The sequence below is a fragment of the Crotalus tigris genome, unplaced genomic scaffold, assembly GCF_016545835.1.
Source record: "Crotalus tigris isolate CLP2741 ecotype Arizona unplaced genomic scaffold, ASM1654583v1 scf7180000024309.744930, whole genome shotgun sequence".
NCBI classification, from domain to species: Eukaryota; Metazoa; Chordata; class Lepidosauria; order Squamata; family Viperidae; genus Crotalus; species Crotalus tigris.
Window position 1 is genome coordinate 203,201 of NW_024100481.1, and position 19,043 is coordinate 222,243.

A 19,043-nucleotide genomic window follows, 5' to 3' on the forward strand; every position below is an offset into this window, starting at 1 on the left:
GAGGTGGCCAAGGGGGAGGCACCACTTGGGCCCGGCGAAGCCGTGGGGCCGGAAGGATGCGCCAGTCGAGAAAAGGGGGTTCCTCGATGAGAGGCACGCCCCACTTCTGTAGGGGGGTTCTTCTGGATCTCTAAGCCTCATACCCCTCCCAGGGTGCCAGGGCAGCCACACAAGCAGCCACACACATGCACACACACACAATACCTGCAAATGCCAGCCCTTGCTTTGGTGGAGCCCTGGTTGTCTTTTCACTGGATTCTCACCTGCAGAGGTGGGGACTGTCCCAGCCTGTTCCCCCTTTTATGCGATTTCACGCTCTTCTTGCCCCACTTGGGTTGTTCTTAAAAACCTCCAGTGTTGAAGCACCCACAACTTCTGGTGGCAAGCTGTTCCACTGGTTAATTGTCCTCACTGTCAGGAAGTTTCTCCTTAATTCCAGGTTGCTGCAGGGCTGAACGATCCAGAGACCTTCAGGCCATTGGGACACTTAAAAACAAATTACCATCAATGAAGAGTTTATCTTAGTTTAGGATCGCTGCGATTGGGGAGGGGGGGTTGCGATTCGCCCATCGCCTTCCCGGCAGCCACAAGCAGGGAAGTTGGGGTGGGGGGGTCCCCAACTTTCCACCTGTTGGGAAGAACTACCGCAGAGCTGGGGGCAGGAAAAGCGGGGACCCCTCCCGCGCTGCAGCTGCGGTCCGAGCAGACCCTCCCGCAGGCGGGCAGCATTTCAGGACCTTCCCTCGGAGGGGGCGCGGCCGGGGGCGCCCCCTCATTTTCCCGCCACCCCCGCAGCAGCGGTGCAAAGTTGGGGCGCCGAGAAGGGCTCCCCGCTTCTGCCCCCCCCGCCTGGCGGGCGCTGCGGAGGACGGCCCGGGAGGCCCCCCCCCCGCCGTCCCTGGCGCCGCCCCCGCCCCGCCCTCCCCGCCCCGCCCGGCAGGATCTGAGCTGACGGGCGAGGATGCGGCCCCGCGGCCAGGGCCCGGCCGGCTCGGTCACACGCAGAGCCCGTGACCGGTAGCCCGGAGCCAGGTGGGTGCGGGGCGCGGAGAAGCGGGCGGGGGGCTCTCGGAGCCGGTCTTCGGCCCCTTGAGGGAGGGGAGCGGCTCGGAGAGGATCGGGCCCGCGGCACCCCTCCCCCCTCTCGCCTTTTCCGACCCTTCCCTTCCCCCCCCCCGTTTGGAGAGCTCAGCTGCTCCGCCCCCGCCCCGCCCCGCCCAGCCCCCCCCCGGGCGGCAGAAACAGCTGCGCCGCCGCCTCCGCGCTGCTCGCCCCGCTCCATCCTCCCCTGCGCCCCCCGAGGACCCCCCTTTGCCCTCCCGGACTGCCCCGCGGAGCACGCTGGCGCAAGAGGCGCCCTCTGGATGGGCCGGGCTGGGGGCGCAAGTCGACCCCCACCCCCTTCTCCCGCCGTGGAGGGCGGCGACTGCTGCCCCCAGATAGACTCTCTCTGAACGCGGAAGCTCCATCCAGGAGCGGGCGGGCAGCCCCTCCTTCCCGGAAGTCGGCTTCCTGCCTCCTGCGCCGGCCTGCCTGGAGGAGGGGGCGAGGAAGGCTGGGGGGGGGGTCTGCGGCAGCCTCTCATCGCCCCCTCCCCTCCCCTCCCCCCCCCCCCCAGCTAAGCGGCCCGGGCCATGTCCACGGAGAGCTCCCCGCTGCTCAGCGGCCGCCTGGCTCGGCTGTCGGGGGACGCGGAGATGGCGGGGGTCGCCCAGGAAGAGGCGCCCCTGGTGGTGGGCTCGGCCTCCGGCAGCGGCGGCGGCGGCCCCGACCCGGCCCGCCAGCTCTCCACCTTCTTCGGGGTGATCGTGCCCACCGTCCTCTCCATGTTCAGCATCGTGGTCTTCATGCGAGTCGGTAGGTGGGACGCCCGCCCCCCCCCCGTCCCGTCGGCTGGGGGGGCTCCGGGGGACTCCGGACCCTCCGGCCAAGCGGATCCGGGATAGATCCCGCTGGGGAGGGAGGCCGGGGGGGGGCAGGCAGGTTTCCCAGCAGGGGGAGGAGCCCAGCGCTCACCCCTCGCCCCCTCCCCAGGGTTTGTGGTGGGCCACGCCGGGTTCCTGCAGTCGCTCCTGATGCTGGTGGTGGCCTATCTGATCATCTCCTTGACGGTCCTCTCCGTGTGCGCCATCTCCACCAACGGGGCCGTCCAGGCTGGGGGCGCCTACTGTATCCTTTGGGGCTGGGGTCTCTTTCCCCCCCCTGGAAGGGGCAGAGATTGGGGTCCTGGAAGGAGGCTGTCAAGGCTCCAGACGGGGCAGCCCTGCCCTGCCTGCATCTCCCCTCCGAGTCCCCATCCGCCAGGAGGGTAGCCCTGCTCAACTCCTCCAGGTCATCCGAGGTCACCTCGATACTGGCACCTCCAAGGCCCTGCCTGGGTGTGCGCCCTGCCCTCCCCAGACCCCGCGGAGGCTGTGCTCTGGAGGGGGAGATGTGGCACATGGGCTTCCTGCTCCCCCCCCCACCTCCGATGCAGGGCTATAGCATCTCACCCAGGGATTGACAGGACCTCTCAAAGCCCCTACAAGCTGCAGGCCGGGAGGGGGGAGCAGGGACCGCCCAGGTGGCGAGAACTCACCAGCCAAGCCCCCCAAAAGTCCGGCATGAGGGAGAGAGAGACCCCCTCGCCAGCTCTGCCTCTGTGGGGCTCCCTCTCAAGGGTGCCGTGGCTGTGGGTGTTCCGGGTGTGTTTTTATGGACACTTTGCCTTAACTCCCCCCCCCACTCCCCAGTCATGATCAGCCGGACTCTGGGCCCCGAGTTCGGGGGGAGCATCGGCCTCATGTTCTACCTGGCCAACGTCTGTGCCTGCGGCGTCTACGTCCTGGGCCTGGTGGAAGCCATCCTGGACGTCTTCGGCGCAGGTGGGCCTGAAGCCCCTCCGGGAGAAGTCGGACCCCCGGGGCTGGGGTGCAGAGTGAGGGCAGCTTGCCTAGCCTGTCCTGCTCCGGACACGGGTGTGAATCCCTCCCTCTTCCTCCTCCTGGCCCAGATGGATCCGACCCGCCGGGCACCAAGACGCTGCCTCAGGGCTACCTGTACAGCTTCCTCTACAGCTCGCTGGTGCTGCTGCTCTGCCTGCTGGTGTGCCTGGTGGGCGCCCAGATCTACTCCCGGGCGGCCTTCTTCATCTTCCTGCTGGTCAACTTGGTCCTTGTCACCATCTTCGTCAGCTTCTTCACCGTCTCCCCTCGGGAGATCGTCGTCTCCCACGGCGGAAACCAGACCTTCAACGCCTCCTTCACGGGCTTCAACATCTCCACCCTCAGGGACAACATGTATGGTAGGGGCGCTTGGCCAGGAGGGGTGCCAAGCGCTGGCGTCCGGCCCTGGCGTTGCCTGGGGGCGGGCGGGGGGGGATCTCCGGCAGCTGGACAGGGGGTGCCCGGTGACCCTCCAGCCTGACCTTTGGCCAAGAAGCCATGGGGAGGCGGGCAGGGAGAAGAACGGAGGACTATACGCAGCGGTGGGGTGGAGGCAGCCGTGCCCCCCCCCCTCCTGGGATGACCTGGCTCTTTCCCCCACTCCCACCCCCAGCCATGTACTCGAGGGACTACACTACCAATAACATGATGTCTTTCGCCACCGTCTTTGCCGTGATGTTCAACGGCTGCACCGGCATCATGGCCGGCTCCAACATGTCAGGTGAGGCCAGGAGGGGGCCTGGGGAGGGTCTCGGGGGTCCTAGGACAGCTTCCGTGGGGAGGTGGGATGGTTAACCCCATCGACTCTTGCAGGGGAGCTGAAGAACGCCAGCGCCTCCATCCCCAGGGGGACGATTGTGGCCGTGCTCTACACCTTCGTCATCTACTTCTTCCTCTTTTTCATGGCCAGCTTCACTTGCGAGAGGTGAGGGGCTGCGGGGGACCCAGAGAGGGGGGCCCCCGCAGCAGGTCGCCGGACTCCCGTCCCCCCCCCATCCGCTAGTGACTTTGTGGACTCAAGGCTGGCATGGGGGGGGCAGACTGAGGGCATGAGCCGAGGTGGCGCAGCAGTTAGAGTGCAGTACTGCAGGCCACTTTAGCTGACTGTGTTCAGCAGGTCAGCGGTTCAAATCTCACCGGCTCAAGGTTGACTCAGCCTTCCATCCTTCCGGGGTAGGTAAAATGAGGACCCACATGGTTGGGGGCAATGTAAATATATACATATACACTGCTTTCTGGTGTACACTGCTTAGAGAGTGCTTGCACTTAAAGCGGTATATAAGTCTCAAATAAATAAATGAAGAGGTGGGGGCCGTGCCTCCAGGTGGGGCTGGTCAGGGGGAGGTGTGCTGGCAGGGGGAACACTGACCCCCCCCTTGACCTCCCCAGGGCCCTCCTGAAGGGCGACTACGGCTTCTTCCGGTCCATCAACGTCTGGCCTCCCTTTGTGCTGATGGGCATCTACTCCGCCTCCCTCTCGGCTTCCATGAGTAACCTGATTGGTGCTTCCCGCATCCTCCACGCCCTGGCCAAGGACGACCTCTTTGGTGAGTGGAGCCCCCTGCCCACCCACGGAGCCCCCTCCTCGGTCCCTGCCCTCCTCCGCCTGGCCAGGGAGGTCCAGCCGCTGCTTCTCTCTCTCCCCGCAGGGCCTGTCCTGGCTCCGGCCAAGATTGTCTCCAGAGGGGGCAACCCCTGGGTGGCCGTCCTCTACACCTGGGGCCTCGCGCAGGTAACGCCTCCCCCCCCCAGGCCCTCAGGACCCAGAACAGCAGGTGGAGGGAGGCTTCTCTGGGCTCCACCCATAGCTGGGGGTCTCCAATCGTGACCACTTTAAGACTGGTGGACTTCAACTCCCAGAATTCCCCAGCCAGCCAGTATAAGGACGGGGAGGGGGGGAATTCTGGGAGTTGAAGTCCACCAGTCTTAAAGTGGCCACGATTGGAGACTCCCGGTCCATACAGGGCCTGTTCCTTGCCCCCTCCGGGCCTTCAGCAGGCTATCAGGGCCAGGGGTCTCCGGAGAGCCCGGGGTCACAGATGGAAGATGGGCACCCATCCGCTGGGGGCTGGGGGCCTTCTCCAGGTCCTCCCCCCTATAAGGACCTCCTGCCGTCCCCAGCTGGTGCTTCTGGTCGGGAAACTCAACACCATTGCTGGCATCGTCACCGTCTTCTACCTGGTCGCCTACGCTGCCGTGGACCTGGCCTGCCTGGCGCTGGAGTGGGCCTCGGCCCCCAACTTCCGGTGGGTGCAGGGTCCCCAGAGAGAGGGGTGTGGGGGTGTCTGTGGGGTGCCAGCTGAATCCCCAGAAGGGACGGGGAGGGAGGGACTGTGCCAGCCAACTCTCTCTCTCTCTCTCTCTCTCTCTCTCCCCCCCCCGCCCCGCAGCCCCACCTTCCAGCTGTTCTCCTGGCACACCTGCCTCCTTGGCATCGTCTCCTGCTTGGTCATGATGTTCCTGATCAGCCCGGCGGGGGCCTCGGGCAGCCTGGGGCTGATGCTGCTCCTGCTGGCCTTCATCCACCTGCGCTCGGCCGCCTCTTCCTGGGGCTACATCAGCCAGGCGCTCATCTTCCACCAGGTGCGGCGCCGAGCGTGGGGGACGTACTGGAGGGGAGGGGCAGGGCCAACCTCTCCCAAAGGGCCGTAAGAGGCAGAGGGTCTTACGGGTCCCCTGTCCGGGCAGCTGACCGGTCTTTATGCCAGCTGAGCAGGACGAGGGCTCCGCTCTGGGGAAGGGGTCGGGCAGATCCAGGCAGGTTGGGGAAGGGGGCGTCGTGGGGGTCTCTGAGGCAAGCATGGGTCGTCCTCAACTTACAACCTCTGTGGCTCAGCGAGGCGCTTGAGTCAGTCGCGCCTGGTTCTGCGGACTTTTCCCCCACGGTTGTTAAGTGAATCAGAAGGGGTCATAAATCGAATCTTGCCTCCCCCGGGGCAAAGTCACAGATCCCCTGATCCCAGAAAGCTGCAACCGCCCTCAGTCCGTACCGGCGGCTGCCAGGGCCCTGAATTCGGATCCTCACGTTGCCCCCAGGGGGCGCTGTGAACCGTCGCAGCTCATTTTTTTCCCCTGGTGCGGTTGTCAACCGTCACTAAATGAAGGGCCCATAAGTGGAGGACTGCCTGCAATGCCCAAGGCGGGATCTGCTCAGCTGGCCACGTAGAGGCAGTCCCCGAATTACAGCCCTCCGTTTAGTGACCGTTCAAAGATACGAAAGCGACTCGTGGACGTTTTTCACACTTAACGACCGTTGCAGCCTCCCCGTGATCAAAATTCAGACGCTCGGCCACCGGCTCGTATTTATGACGGCCTCAGTGCCCCAGAAGGGTCACGTGATCCCCTTTTGCGACCTTCTGACAAGTGGGGAAAGCCAGATTCACTTAACCACCGTGTTACTAACTTAATTACTGCAGTGATTCACTTAGCAACCTAAAATGGGGCGAAACCCACTTAGCAAACGTCTCGCTTAGCAATGAAAGTTTTGGACTCGGTTGTGGCTGTAAGTTGAGAGCCCTGTAGAGAAGAAGGCAGCAGGCAGACGAGGGGAAAAGGTCTCCGGTGGGGCTAATGATGGGGGGGGTCTCTTCCCCTCTTGATCCTCCTTCCTTCCCCCCCCCCCCAAAGGTCCGGAAGTACCTGTTGCTGCTCGACATCCGGAAGGACCACGTCAAATTCTGGCGGCCGCAGATCCTGCTGATGGTGGCCAACCCCCGGGGTGGATCCCACCTGATGCACTTCATCAACCACCTAAAAAAAGGGGGCCTCTTCGTCCTGGGCCACGTGGAGATCGGGGACCTGGGTAGGGGCAGGGATCGGGGCACGGGGGGGCCCCTGCAGACTCCCGGGCATTCCTCTTCCGTGGGACGCCACGTGGCCTGGATCTGTGGGGCAGGGCTCAGAGAGACATAGCACAGTTTTTGGGGGGGGCGTATGCCAGGGGGTCCTGCCATCTTTGCTGCCTCTCCCGCAGACACGATGCCCTCGGACCCCATCCAGGCTCACTACAACTTCTGGCTCAGCCTGGTGGACAAACTGAGCATCAAGGCCTTCGTGGATCTGACTTTGTCCCCCTCCGTCCGCCAGGGGACGCAGCACCTCCTCCGCATCACTGGCCTGGGTGAGGAGCCGGGGGGGGGGGGCTGGAGGGTTTGTGTTGCTGGGAAAGGAGAGACACCCCCCCCCCATGGAGGGCATCTGGGTCGGTATTTGGCATTAAGGAGTCTGACACTTTTGAGTTTGCTATGTTTGGGACGTCCCTGGAGTAAACTCCTTTGAGTAGACGCTGACCTCGTTTGCCCCTTGGAGCCCCAAAGGACGGAGGGCGTACCAAGAAAAACCTAAACGGAGCCGGGGGGCCCTTGAGGTCCCACCCTGAGGCCCCCAGGGTGGCCCTGCCCCCTCCCGCCGTATCTTTTGGGAAATCAAACCAAACAAATCTATTTATTTAGTCGTTTATGTCCTGCCTTTATTATTTTTAAGAACGACTCAAGATGACCCAAAGTCACCCAGACATCTTTTGTGCCTAAGGCTGGACTAGAACTCACCGTCTCCTGGTTTGTAAGCCAGCACCTTAAGGCTTTCATGCTTAAGGCAGCACTAGAATTCCCAGTTTCCTGGTGATTTGCCTGGTCACCCAGCTAGCTTTTGTGCCTAAGGTTGGACTAGAACTCACAATCTCCTGGTTATTGACCTAAAGTCACCTGGCCTAAGGCAGGACTAGAACTCACCATCTCCTGGTTTGTAAGCCAGCACCTTAAGGCTTTCACGCTTCAGGCGGCACTAGAATTCCCAGTCTCCTGGTGATTTACTAGCTTTTGTTCCCAAGGCTGGACTAGAACTCACCATCTCCTAGTTTTTAAGCCAGTGCCTTCACCACCAGGCCAAACTCTGCCACAGGAAGACTTCCTGGACCCCCATCCTTCATTTGGTAGCCACTCTGAGGACCTCCAGAAGGGAAAAGAGTTGCTTGGCACTCAGGGAAGACCCCTCTGTTGACGTGGTGGGAGTCTTTTTTCTCACTGTCAGGTTGCCCTCATTCCATAGAACAAAATATTGGGGGGGGGTTTTCCCAGGGGACTCTGGATTATAAACCATGGTCGTTGTGCTGGGTCTTGATCTGCCTGGGGGAGGCCACCTGTCCTCCCCCTTGCTGAACCTGGTCAGACCGCCTGCGTTGACGTGGTTTGTGCGCTTCCTTGTCTGCAGGCGGGATGAAGCCCAATACGCTGGTCCTGGGTTTCTATGACGACTGCGTCCCCGAAGATTACTTCCTGCAGGACCCGGCCTTCAGCCAAGCCCGGGAGAACGACGAGTTTGGGGTGGACCTGGTAGCCCTACAAGCGCACTTCCCCTCCGTGCGGGTCACGGCCAACCAGCGGGCTCTGAGGCCCTCCGAGTACGTGGCCATCATCTCGGACGCGGTGAAGATGCACAAGAACGTCTGCCTGGCCCGCTACTTCCACCTCCTGGACAAGGACCTGCTCTCCTCCTCGGCTTCCAAGAAGCGCCTGGAGGGCCGCTACATCGACGTCTGGCCCCTCAACCTCCTGCGCCCCAACACGCCCACCTACGTGGACATCTGCAGCCTCTTCCTGCTCCAGATGGCCTGCATCCTCACCATGGTCAGCTCCTGGAAAGGCGCCCGGCTGCGCATCTTCCTCTGCGTGGAGTCGGGCGACCTGGGCTGGGTGAGCAAGGAGGAGAAGCTGCGGGAGCTGCTGACCAAGTTGCGGATTAAGGCCACCATCAAGATCGTGACCTGGGACCAGGTGGTCGCCTTCCAGAGCCACCCCCAGCCTGCGGGGACCGGGGGGCCAAGCCCTGTTGAGGTTCAGGGCAATCCTGGTCCTCCCCACCCAGACAAGCTCTTGGAGGAAGCGATCCTGAACGCAGCCACGTTCCGAGTGACGGACGAGTACTTGGCTTCGGTCAACGAGCTTCTGCTGAAGCAAGCCGGTCAGACGGCCGTGCGCTTCCTCTACCTGCCGCGGCCCCCTGCAGACACCTCTCAGTACGAGCGCTACCTGGAGCAGCTGGAGATCCTCACCACCGGCCTGGGGCCCACCCTGCTGATCCACGGGCTGACCCCCGTCACCTGCACCGAACTGTAAGTGGCCGGCAGCGGCCCCAACGCCTTGTCCTCAACGAACAAAACGTGCCTTTGTCTCTGGAGGGGTGTGCGTGAAGCATCGAGGAGGCCGTGCTGAGCACAGCTTGGCTGAAGATGTGGGGGGAGAAGGGTACATCTGGGGCAGCAGAGAAGGGCTGCTGAAGCAGGAGGGAGGAGGACCCTGCAGGACACAAATGTCTTCCACTATTTGGGGACAGCTTTCCTGGGACCATCTCGGTGGGATTGAGGGTCCCAGCTGGGAGATCTTCCTGTTCCCCTGGAGGCACCAGGGCTTCTTGTGAGCTCTGCCCCAAATTTCCAGACCCGGAAACACTTTCCTCATCCACTTCCTGGTGCAGAAGGCAAAGGGGACGGGCTCCCCGTTGGAAGGAAGAGGGCGCCGATATTTGGCAAACGAAACATCTGGGTCAGGCCTTGTTGGACTTCAAGGTGACCTTCCTCCACCTCCTCCTCAGCCGGGACTCTGCGCCGGCTTGACCAAGCCTGTGCCCCCCTCCCTGTATGTGGAATTACAACTCCCATCATCATGCCCCACTCGAAGATAGCTAACCGTGTTGACAAGAACGATGGGATTTGCAGTGCAGCCTACCAAGAAGTGCATTTGGTGTCATTGCGAACACCGTTCGGATCAGGAAACATTCTGTGAAGCTTCCAATTTGAGTTCGGAATGGGTTGTTTCTGGGGAGGGGGCGTGTTTTGAATCCAGGACAGCTCTATCTGGCTCCCACATCCGGTTTTGTGACCCCCAAATGGTTGAAGCAAACCCTTCCAGAGGCCTTCATCCTTGAGTGAGAGGCTGCTGGGGGGGCCTCTCTGCACCCCAATTCTCCCCCCCCCCCGTGGTGAAGCCAGGATTAAAGCTCCCGGGAGGGGGTCTCCACCAACGCCATTAGCGTAGCAGCGGATTAGAAATGACCAGCACTTAACAAAAAGAGGGTTTGTACTTCTCTCCTGCAAAAGATGCTTCTACTAACCACTAACTGACCCCAGATGAAGCTGCCTCTCAAGCGGGGGGGGGCTGGGAAAAGGGGGCGCGGGGTTGGAAAGGGGGGGCGCTAACGGGGGGGGGGAGCAACTGCTCCGCGGAACAAAACCGGGCAATAAAAGCGAAACTTGCAGGAGCGGAGCGTGTCTGTCTTCAGGCTGCAGCGTTTGCGCCCCCCCCCCCCCACAGTTCCTGCGCAACCAAAGCCGGACGAGGAAAACGGACCGGGGGAAGCGTCCGGATGTTCCCGGACTGGCTGCTCTGGAGGGAAGCCGGGAGGCGGGCTGCCTTCCCCCGCCTCCAGCCCCACCTGGGCTGAGCCTGCCGGTGTTTCTGGGAAGCGCCCCGTCCCCCTCCACCGATGACCTGGGGGGGGTCCCTTCCCTCCCCCGGGGGGGGGGACACTTGCGCGGCTCTCCCTCCTGGCCCGGGCAGAGCCGGGGGACCCTGGGCAGGACCGAGCCGGGGGCTTTCCGGGAGGGGCTGCGGCGCTGGAGCCCGTCCTGGTCCGAGCCCGGCGGGCAGAGGGGCCGGCCCGGTGGCGGGTGAGTTCGGCTTCCCCGCAGGGCGGCGGCGCTACAAGGAGCGGCTCCTGGCCGGCGTTCCCCCCGCACCCCCGACGACCAGCTGGGTGGCGCAGCAGCAGCGGCGGGACGATCCCGGAGGGCTCGGGGGAGGATCGGCTGCGCGTCCCCATCGACGGCAGGGACGGGAGCACCTGCCTGGAGCCTGCCGGGCTGTAGTAGGCCAGGGGTAGGCAACCTTGGCTCTTTTAGGACTGGTGGACTTCAACTCCCAGAATTCCTGAGCCAGCTGTGCTGGCTCAGGAATTCTGGGAGTTGAAGTCCACGAGTCCTAAAAGAGCCAAGGTTGCCTACCCCTGGCCTAGGCGAACTTGAAATGCACCTTTTCAGGCTTGGCAACTTCCAAGCGGGCGGCCTTCAGCTCCCAGAATCCTTGCCGGCTGGGGGATTCTGGGAAGCTAACGTATTATTCCTTTCTTAAAGTTGCCAAGGTTGAAAAGCGCCTTAGGGTCTGTGCGGAAATCAGGCGACGGGTGTAGACCGAAGGACGTGCTGTCAGGGAATTATGGGACCTGGAGTTCTAAGTAGTTGGAGGGGGGAGCCTAAAAGTTTCACCGTCGCGGGACTAGAGCGTCACTCTTCACTTTCGTAACTCTAGCACCTCGGCCAGATTCCTTTTGCCATAGAGGCGCAGTATGTAGAGCGGCACTCCCAAGCAAGGCGGGGCCGTCTGACGCGGCGCCAGATCCGAAGGCAGGTGAGACTCTCCGGGCTCCGACGCGCAGGTGTTCATTCACAGAAGGAGACCACGCCTGAGTGGGTGCAAAGAACGGGCCCCGGGGGGGGGGGAGGGACGACACGCGTGTCCTTTCGGCCTGGCCTCTCCCAAGATGGCCGACTCTCACTTCCGGTGGAGAACGGAAGCACGTGAGGCTGATTTTACCCGCTGGTGGCCGTTCTAGGAGCGCAGGCGCGGTCTCCATAGCCAGGCGGAAGCTCCCTTCCCGGCACTTCCGGTCTGCAGGTGTGCTCCCCAGGTGAGTCCTGGCGGGGCGGGGGCAGCCGGGCAACCCGCAGGAAGGAGCCAGCCCTGACTTCCCCTCCCATCATCCCGGGCTCCCGAGAGTGATGGGAGTTGTAGTCCAGCTGGATGGCGAGGAGGCGCCCTGAGCCCCCCCCCCAAGTGAGATGGAGATCCCCCTACTCTTCTTTGGGGTGCATGAGGGAGGGGCCTTTCCACCCCCACCCCCAGCCATGGAAAGGCCCCCCGCGCTCCTCCCCCACCCCGGGAGAGCCTGTCCCAGCCCCTCCCCCTTCCAAGCCTGATACTGGTTCAGTATGTACGTATTTATCTTTAAAGTGCAAGGTGCTAGTCCCTTACGTGAACTTGAGATACCATATCAATCTAATGCGATAAGCCAAGCGGAGACTTGCTCAAGCAGCACTTTATGTGATCAAAGTGCCTGAGAAAGTTGGTGGCATGGCTTTATAAACTTGGTTAGCCAATGGAAATCAGATAACAGAGCCATTACATCCCTCCTTCCTGTACACCCCCTCGTTCCCTCCTTCAGTACATCCCATCCATGTACCTTTCCCACGCTTGCATGGTGCAAAAGCTGATTACAAAAAGCAAGAAAGCAACAGTTAAACTAAACCAGGGATAGGCAACCTTGGCTCTTTTATGACTCGTGGACTTCAACTCCCAGGATTCCTGAGCCAGCATGTCTCAGCTTGGAAATCTCTCCCTTTCCCCTCAGCATGGCTGGCTCAGGAATTCTGGGAGTTGAAGTCCATGAGTCATAAAAGAGCCAAGGTGACCTACCCCTGTGCTAAACAATTTCCCTTTGTTCCAGAACCCTTCAAAAGTATGTTGGCTGCCTGTCTTGCCCCGGGGTGACTCTTGAGCGGCTTACCGTACTTCTGATAAAACTCTGCAAATACAGAGAATATAAGATTCTGTAGAAAGGCAAATACAGGCAGTCCTCTGCTTACAACAGTCCATTTAGTGACCGTTCAAAGTTACATGGGCGCTGAAAAAAGTGACCCATTAATGACCTTTGCAGCATTTCCCCCCCCCCAGTCAATGCGATCAAAGTGCAAGCACTTGGCAAGTGACTCCTATTTATGACGGTTGCTGCGTTCGAAGGTCACGTGATCCACCTTTTACCACCTTCTGACAAGGAAAGCCAATGGGGAAGGCAGACTCATTTAATGACCGTGTGACTAAGTTAACAAGTGAAGTGATTCACTTAACAACTGTGGGAAGAAAGGCAGTAACATGAGCCAAAACACACTTAACAATGGAAATTTGGAGCTGCATTGTGATCGTAAGTCAAGGACTATCTGTCCTCACAGCTAACAAAAAGATGGGAAGGGAGGGAGAAGGATGAGCAGAGGGGGCAGGGGGGTCTGACAATCTATCAACCATCCCTAATGTGAAACCTCCACCCCCCCTTTGCAGCCCCAAGCCAACTGTCAAGAGGTGGACTCTTCAAGGTCTTAAGGAGACAAGGGGTCGACCTCACTGGGGGGGGGGGAGAAGATGTTCCAGAGAGACATCTTATTAAATTTATATGCCAGCAGCCTGATCCTGGTGGGGTTTTATTTATGAAAATTATACACCAACTTGTCTCGTTGTCCGAGACGACTTTGGGCGGGTTTGGGTTACCCTTTTCTGGACTTGTCTTGGGGATGTAACGTCGGGCCATGGTTGGATTGGGGTGGGGGTGAGGGCCCCTCACCCGGATTCCTTGAGTCGGCCGCCGGCCTGCATCCAACTGCAGGGGAGTTTTGGACATTTAATGGGCGGCAGCAATTCGGACGAGCACGTGATGGCCCTAAAGGGAGCTCAGGACCAGCTTTTTGGCTACCATCTTTGGCCAGCTGGACTCCTCGCCCAGTAACTCCGTGGCGGAATGCTTAGTTTGGGTGTGACCTGCTTGGGGGAGAATTCAGCTTTCCCTCCCCGAATGCAAAGATAACTCATCTTTTCCTCTTCCGGTGACTCAGTCTTATCCCGAGGACACCCTTCCCTTCTTCAAAACTGGTCTTTCAAACCATCTTTTTTACGATGCTGCCCCAGGACAGCCGAAAAGATGCAGAGAAGCTGCTGGTTTTGTTCCTGGAGTCAACTGGCCCCACAAGCTGGATGTTGCAAGCAAGTAGATGTTGGCTTAGATCAGGGGTAGGCAACCTTGGCTCTTTTAGGACGCGTGGACTTCAACTCCCAGAATTCCTGAGCCAGCATAGGTTGCCAACAAGAGCCAAGGTTGCCTACCCCTGGCTTAGATGCTGGGTCACGTGGTCCCCTTTTCTGACAAGCAAAGTCAAGGTCAGAAAAGGCAGGGAGGTCATAAAATTCACTTAGCAACTGTCTCTTTTAGCAACAAAAATTTGGGACACAGTCATTGTAAGTCGAGGACTGCCTGTACTGGCAGCGGCCACCACTCCTTCCTCCGCTCCGCTTCCCACATGTCTGCTCTTCTCTTTCAGGCCGTCCAGCTTCGGGCATGGCATTGCTGTCCACCGTCCACCTGGGCCTTCCTCCTCCGGGTTGCCCACATCGCCAGGCCCTCGTGGCCGGGCCCTACCGCCACTACCACTACGGCTGCGACGGTGTGGACGACCGAGGGTGGGGCTGCGGCTACCGTACCCTCCAGATGATGTGCTCCTGGCTGGTGGCAGCCGGGGGAGAAGCAGCCGCCGGCCAGCCGGTTCCATCCCTGAAGGAGATCCAGAATTCCCTGGTGGAGATGGGGGACAAGCCCCCCTCCTTCGCAGGCTCGCGGGAGTGGATCGGCACCGTGGAAGCCGCACTCTGCCTCGATTATTTTTACGGCGTGCCAGGCAAGCTGCTCCACATCCGCCTCGGCCGAGACCTGGAAGGGGAGCTGGAGACTTTGTATGCTCACTTTCAGGAGGGTGGGGGGCCTGTGATGATGGGGGGAGGCCGGGACCACGTCTCCAAGGGGTTGTTGGGGGTCTGCTCTGGCCCCGAGGGACACCACCTGCTCACTCTGGATCCACACTACTACGGCCCAGCAGGCTCGCTCAGCCGGCAGGAAGCCCACGCCCAGCGGTGGGTTTCGTGGCGGGCGCTCGGCTCCTTTGAGGAGGCCTCCTTTTACAATCTCTGCTTGCCCCAGTTCAGGGCCAAAGGGCCCCCCACCCTCCCGTGAAAGAGGCATTCCTGAAGCGAGGCACGGGACATGGACCAGCAGTTTGAGCCCCTTCCAAGGGACTGGCTGTGGATGGGCACCACCTGCTTGGCACGTGCTGTGGCATCAAAGTATGGGCAGCAGCTCCGGCATCATCCAGGATGGGCTCCTGCCCCGGGGAGCCCTCCAGGGTTGCTGAAGCTCTTCAGCCAAGCTCTCTGGAGCTGCTGCTAGGCCTGGGGGGGGGGTTCCTGTTGCCCGGAAGACTGCGGGATGGGCAGATCATTGCTGGGGCCAGGTTGAGCCCAGCCTTCCCTCCCTGACCAGCACTCCCAGCCAGCTCCGTTAAAGACCAGAGGACTAAAGTGGGTTTATTTTAATCTGACCGGCATTTGAGGAGGGTTAGCACCACGTGGAGCTGGCTGGTTTGGCTGCTTGGTGGTTTAATCGCTTTTTAGCGCAGAAGCTGTTCTCCCAGCGGGCCTCTCCCAAGACGAGATTGGTCGCCAGAGCAGGGCTCTCTAAACCTGGCCACTTTTCATTTTGTGGACTTCAACTCCCAGAATTCCCCAGCTGTAGTGGAAAAACCACGATACTTACATCAGAAGACAAGACCACGAAGGGTTGGAGAAAACAGGTTTTATTTGCGCAAAGGTTCAGAGTATTCATATGACAAATTCTGAACCCTGAGTTACTCCCAGGGTGTCATTTTTTTTTCTTTAAATTTTTATTCATAATACAATTAAAACAGCAATGGACAAACATGACATTCCAGGGTGAATTTTCCTATCAGTTCCTATCATAATACAAAAATTTAATACATTGTTCTTAACCTCTATATAAGCCTCATCTTTTATACAATACAATTATATATACAATTATATGTGCAGTTATGTATATCTTTTAATTCTACCATTAGCTTAAAGTCCGAGCAGTTCTTAATTCATACCAGCGGTAAAATTTGCCCCAGATTTCGAAGTATTAGTGTTCCGTTTTGTCTTTCATAATCATTGTAAGCCTGTCCATCTCAGCACATATTAGAATTTTATGCAGGCTCTCTTCTTCCGTTGGGGTTCCCTTGTTCCTCCAATTTTGAGCAAAAACCAGCCTGGAAGCCATTAAAATGTGTAGCATTAAATAAAGTACGCCTTTGTCATGTTTTTGCGTAGTTAAACCTAATAGAAAGAGTTCTGGTTTTAGTTCTACCGCTTGCTCTAATATTTCTTCCAACCATATTTTAATCCTGTTCCAAAAATCACAAGCTCGCGTGCATTTCCACCACATATGATAGTAAGTTCCACTTTTCAAATTACATTTCCAACATTTAGGGGAAACATTGGTATACATTTTAGACAATCTTGTGGGTGGGAGACGCCATCTATAAAACATTTTGTAAAGGTTCTCTTTGTAAGAGGTGGCCAAAGTAAGGTTCTTGTTTCTTGCCCATAGTTCTTGCCAGATGTGCAGATCAAAATTAAGACCAAAGTCCTTACTCCAATTCAACATAGTCACTTTTACTTGTTCTTCATACATTGCCTGATCTAACAAATAGTAGTATAATTTTTTAATCATTTTATCCTCCGACCCCAAAATTATTTTATCCAATTCTATTGATTCTAATTTAATGCCTAACTCTTTTTTGTCTTTCCGATATCTCGCCTACAGTTGCAGGTATGCCCACCATTCTAATTCTATCCCTTCATCGTGGATGGTTTTCCTGGATTTCAATTCCCCTCTTTCATCTAAGATATTTTTATATGTTATGGTCTTGTCTAATTGAGTAAATTTTGGGTGTACATATATTTCTAACGGTGAGATCCAACTAGGTACTTGGGTATAATTTGGTTGCCAAATTTTTGTCCATATATCAATAAGAGCTTGCCTAATATAGTGACTTCGAAAATATTTATGTACTTTATATTTATGATCCCATAATATGGCATGCCATCCTATTTGTAGGTCATGGCCCTCCAGACACAATAGTCTCCTGTTTTTTAGTAATATCTAATCTCTTACCCATACTAATGCTGCGGCCTGGTAATATTTCTCCAGGTGTCATTTTTATACAGCTGGCCACCCACGCTTTTACCCAAGGGATGACTTCTTATCCACTTTTAACATACTAAAAGAGAAAAGTTCATACCTTGAGACCACACACATAGGAAATGGAGAAGTTCACACAAATGACTATCTTACCACACGGCCCTACACGGGTAATCTCTTACACCATCTGTGATTTTCAGTTGACACTTCTTGTAAAATGTTTTCTTCATAGAATTGCACACAGGTTATTGCATTCAGCCAGTTTATAATATTAATGCTTTTCAAAACATCACTCCTGTTAATTAAAATATAATTCAAAAGTACTTTATCATTTCTCTTAATGGCAATTTTTCATCTAACTCGCAGCCAGCAAGGGTTTAGCAGAATTCAGCATGGGTTAGGACAGGGCTAGGCAACCTTGGCTCTTTTAGGACTCGCGGACGTCAACTCCCAGAATTCCCCAGCCAGCATACTCATTGTGGCCCTGCTTACTCTCTTAGAATCCCTTCCTCTCCAATCTCTCCGCTTTAAGGGATAGGTGAAAAAAAAAAAACAGGTATGGCTGGCTCAGGAATTCTGGAAGTTGAAGTCCACGAGTCCTAAAAGAGCCAAGGTTGCCTCCCCTGGTTTAGGACAAGAACAGATGTGGCCAGATGACTTTATTGTAATTTTTGGATAAGGGTAACTTTCTTAAGGGGTGGTGGGAATGCTGTCAACGGAACAGAGCCAGCTGGGGAATTCTGGGAGTTGAAGTCCAAAGTCTTAAAAGTTGCCACGGTGGGAGACAACTGGGTGGGAAAAACAACTGTGGCTTGGGATGGTGAGGAAAAAAAACAGTCTGGCTTGCTGTAACAATAAAAAATTTCTGACAATTACGAGAGAGAAACTCCCTTTCTGAATAACTAAAAACTGAAATAAGGACAGGTTGTTCTTGGACTGGTGTCATAATTGTGTGACCGGTTGGGACAAAAATGTCATAAAGCCCAACCTGGGCCACTCCTGATGTGAAAGTCAGGGAGTGCCCTTTTTGTGACTTGTACAATTGATTAATAGTAGAGCTGTAGAGATAAGGTTGTCGGGCAAGGAGGATGGGTTTGAGGAGAGGGGACTTCTAGCATCCCATGGGGCAGTGCAGGGGCACTTGGGGGAGGGGAAGGCTCTGAGGAGCTCCAAGACTTACAGTCGGACGAGGAGCCTGGCCCCTCTACTCAAGCGCAGGCTGAGACAAAGCTGTGCTGGGTGCCTGAGTTGGACAGTGATGAAGAACAACTGGGACAAATCCAGGATGCACAAAAGTACAGGCAAGAGAAGAGAGTAGGACAGAAGGATGCAATGGGGCGGCTCCAAAGGCAAAGAGGAGAAGGCATTAGGAAGCCTGGGCTGAATTATAAAAGGGAAGGGGTGGGAGGTGCCGGCCGCCATTCGTGTTTCTGTGGACTTTGCTTTTTTGCCTTGGACATTGACTCAGGTCAGTGAGAATAAAGGGCTGGTTTTTTCTTGCAGTTCCTGCCTGCTTTTGGGGAGAGGGGTTTCCCCTTGTGAGCATAGCAAGGACTCATGTAGGCTGGGACAGAACATCTAACTATGCTCGGAGCTCTAAGTACACATGAGCACTTATAAGCAGCATCCTGAATAACGGAAGCAAGCTGTTAACCTTCTTAGTTGTCCTCACCACTCTCTGTGTGGAGCTTCTATCTGAGGCTCTGCTGCCACCAGACCAAACAGTGATGCAGTTTGTTAAAGTGCTCCCAATTGCGCCTCTGTAAAGTGGGCAGGACAGGAGGAGAAAGAATTGCTCTCATCTGATGCAGGAAATGCAGGCGTCCCTCACTAAGGATGATGTGTGGGGAGACCAGAAGGGACCTTGGAGGTCTTCTAGTCCAACCCCCTGCTCAAGCAGGAGACCCCAAGCCATTCCAGACAAATGGCTGTCCACCCTTTTCTTGAAAACTTCCAGCGGTGGAGCATCCATAACTTCTGAATGCAAGCAGTTCCACGGATTAATTGTTCTCACTGTGAGGAAATTTCTCCTGATTTCCAGACCGGACTTTTTTCTAATGAGCTTCCGTTCATTGCTCCTTGCACCGTCCTTGGGTGCTTTGGGTAAATTAATTGAGATCCTCTTCCCTGAACCTCACGTATGGGAAGGTCCCACCAAGTCACCCCTGGTCCTTCTCTTCTTTCGCAGTTCCCTTCGCTGCACCTCAAGTTGCTTTCGTGCGTCTTTTTAATTTTTGATTGGGGGGGGGCTTCCCAAACTTGGTTGAAAGATGGGCG

At 57.3% G+C, this 19,043-nt stretch overlaps 2 protein-coding genes across 6 annotated transcripts; both read left to right on the forward strand.

The window, feature by feature from the left end:
• Positions 1 to 923: 923 nt before the first annotated feature.
• SLC12A9 (solute carrier family 12 member 9) lies at positions 924 to 10,043 on the forward strand. The gene is made up of 14 exons (XM_039324839.1): positions 924 to 1,032; positions 1,619 to 1,857; positions 2,035 to 2,169; positions 2,733 to 2,864; positions 2,993 to 3,283; positions 3,538 to 3,645; positions 3,738 to 3,849; positions 4,314 to 4,471; positions 4,574 to 4,656; positions 5,046 to 5,170; positions 5,315 to 5,507; positions 6,552 to 6,726; positions 6,898 to 7,044; positions 8,133 to 10,043. Exons 2-14 carry the CDS (start codon positions 1,635 to 1,637, stop codon positions 9,035 to 9,037), a joined length of 2,787 nt encoding a protein of 928 aa, XP_039180773.1. The 5' UTR covers positions 924 to 1,032; positions 1,619 to 1,634; the 3' UTR covers positions 9,038 to 10,043.
• Positions 10,044 to 10,368: 325 nt separating this feature from the next.
• On the forward strand, positions 10,369 to 15,382 carry UFSP1 (UFM1 specific peptidase 1 (inactive)). 5 transcript variants are annotated; one of them, XM_039324841.1, is made up of 3 exons: positions 10,369 to 10,587; positions 11,225 to 11,323; positions 14,059 to 15,382. In XM_039324841.1, exons 1-3 carry the CDS (start codon positions 10,404 to 10,406, stop codon positions 14,742 to 14,744), a joined length of 969 nt encoding a protein of 322 aa, XP_039180775.1. In that variant the 5' UTR covers positions 10,369 to 10,403; the 3' UTR covers positions 14,745 to 15,382. The 5 variants fall into 5 exon arrangements, with proteins under 5 accessions (XP_039180775.1, XP_039180776.1, XP_039180778.1 ...); XM_039324842.1 differs by lacking the exon at positions 11,225 to 11,323; XM_039324844.1 differs by lacking the exon at positions 10,369 to 10,587 and having other exon boundaries at positions 11,018 to 11,323.
• Positions 15,383 to 19,043: the final 3,661 nt, after the last annotated feature.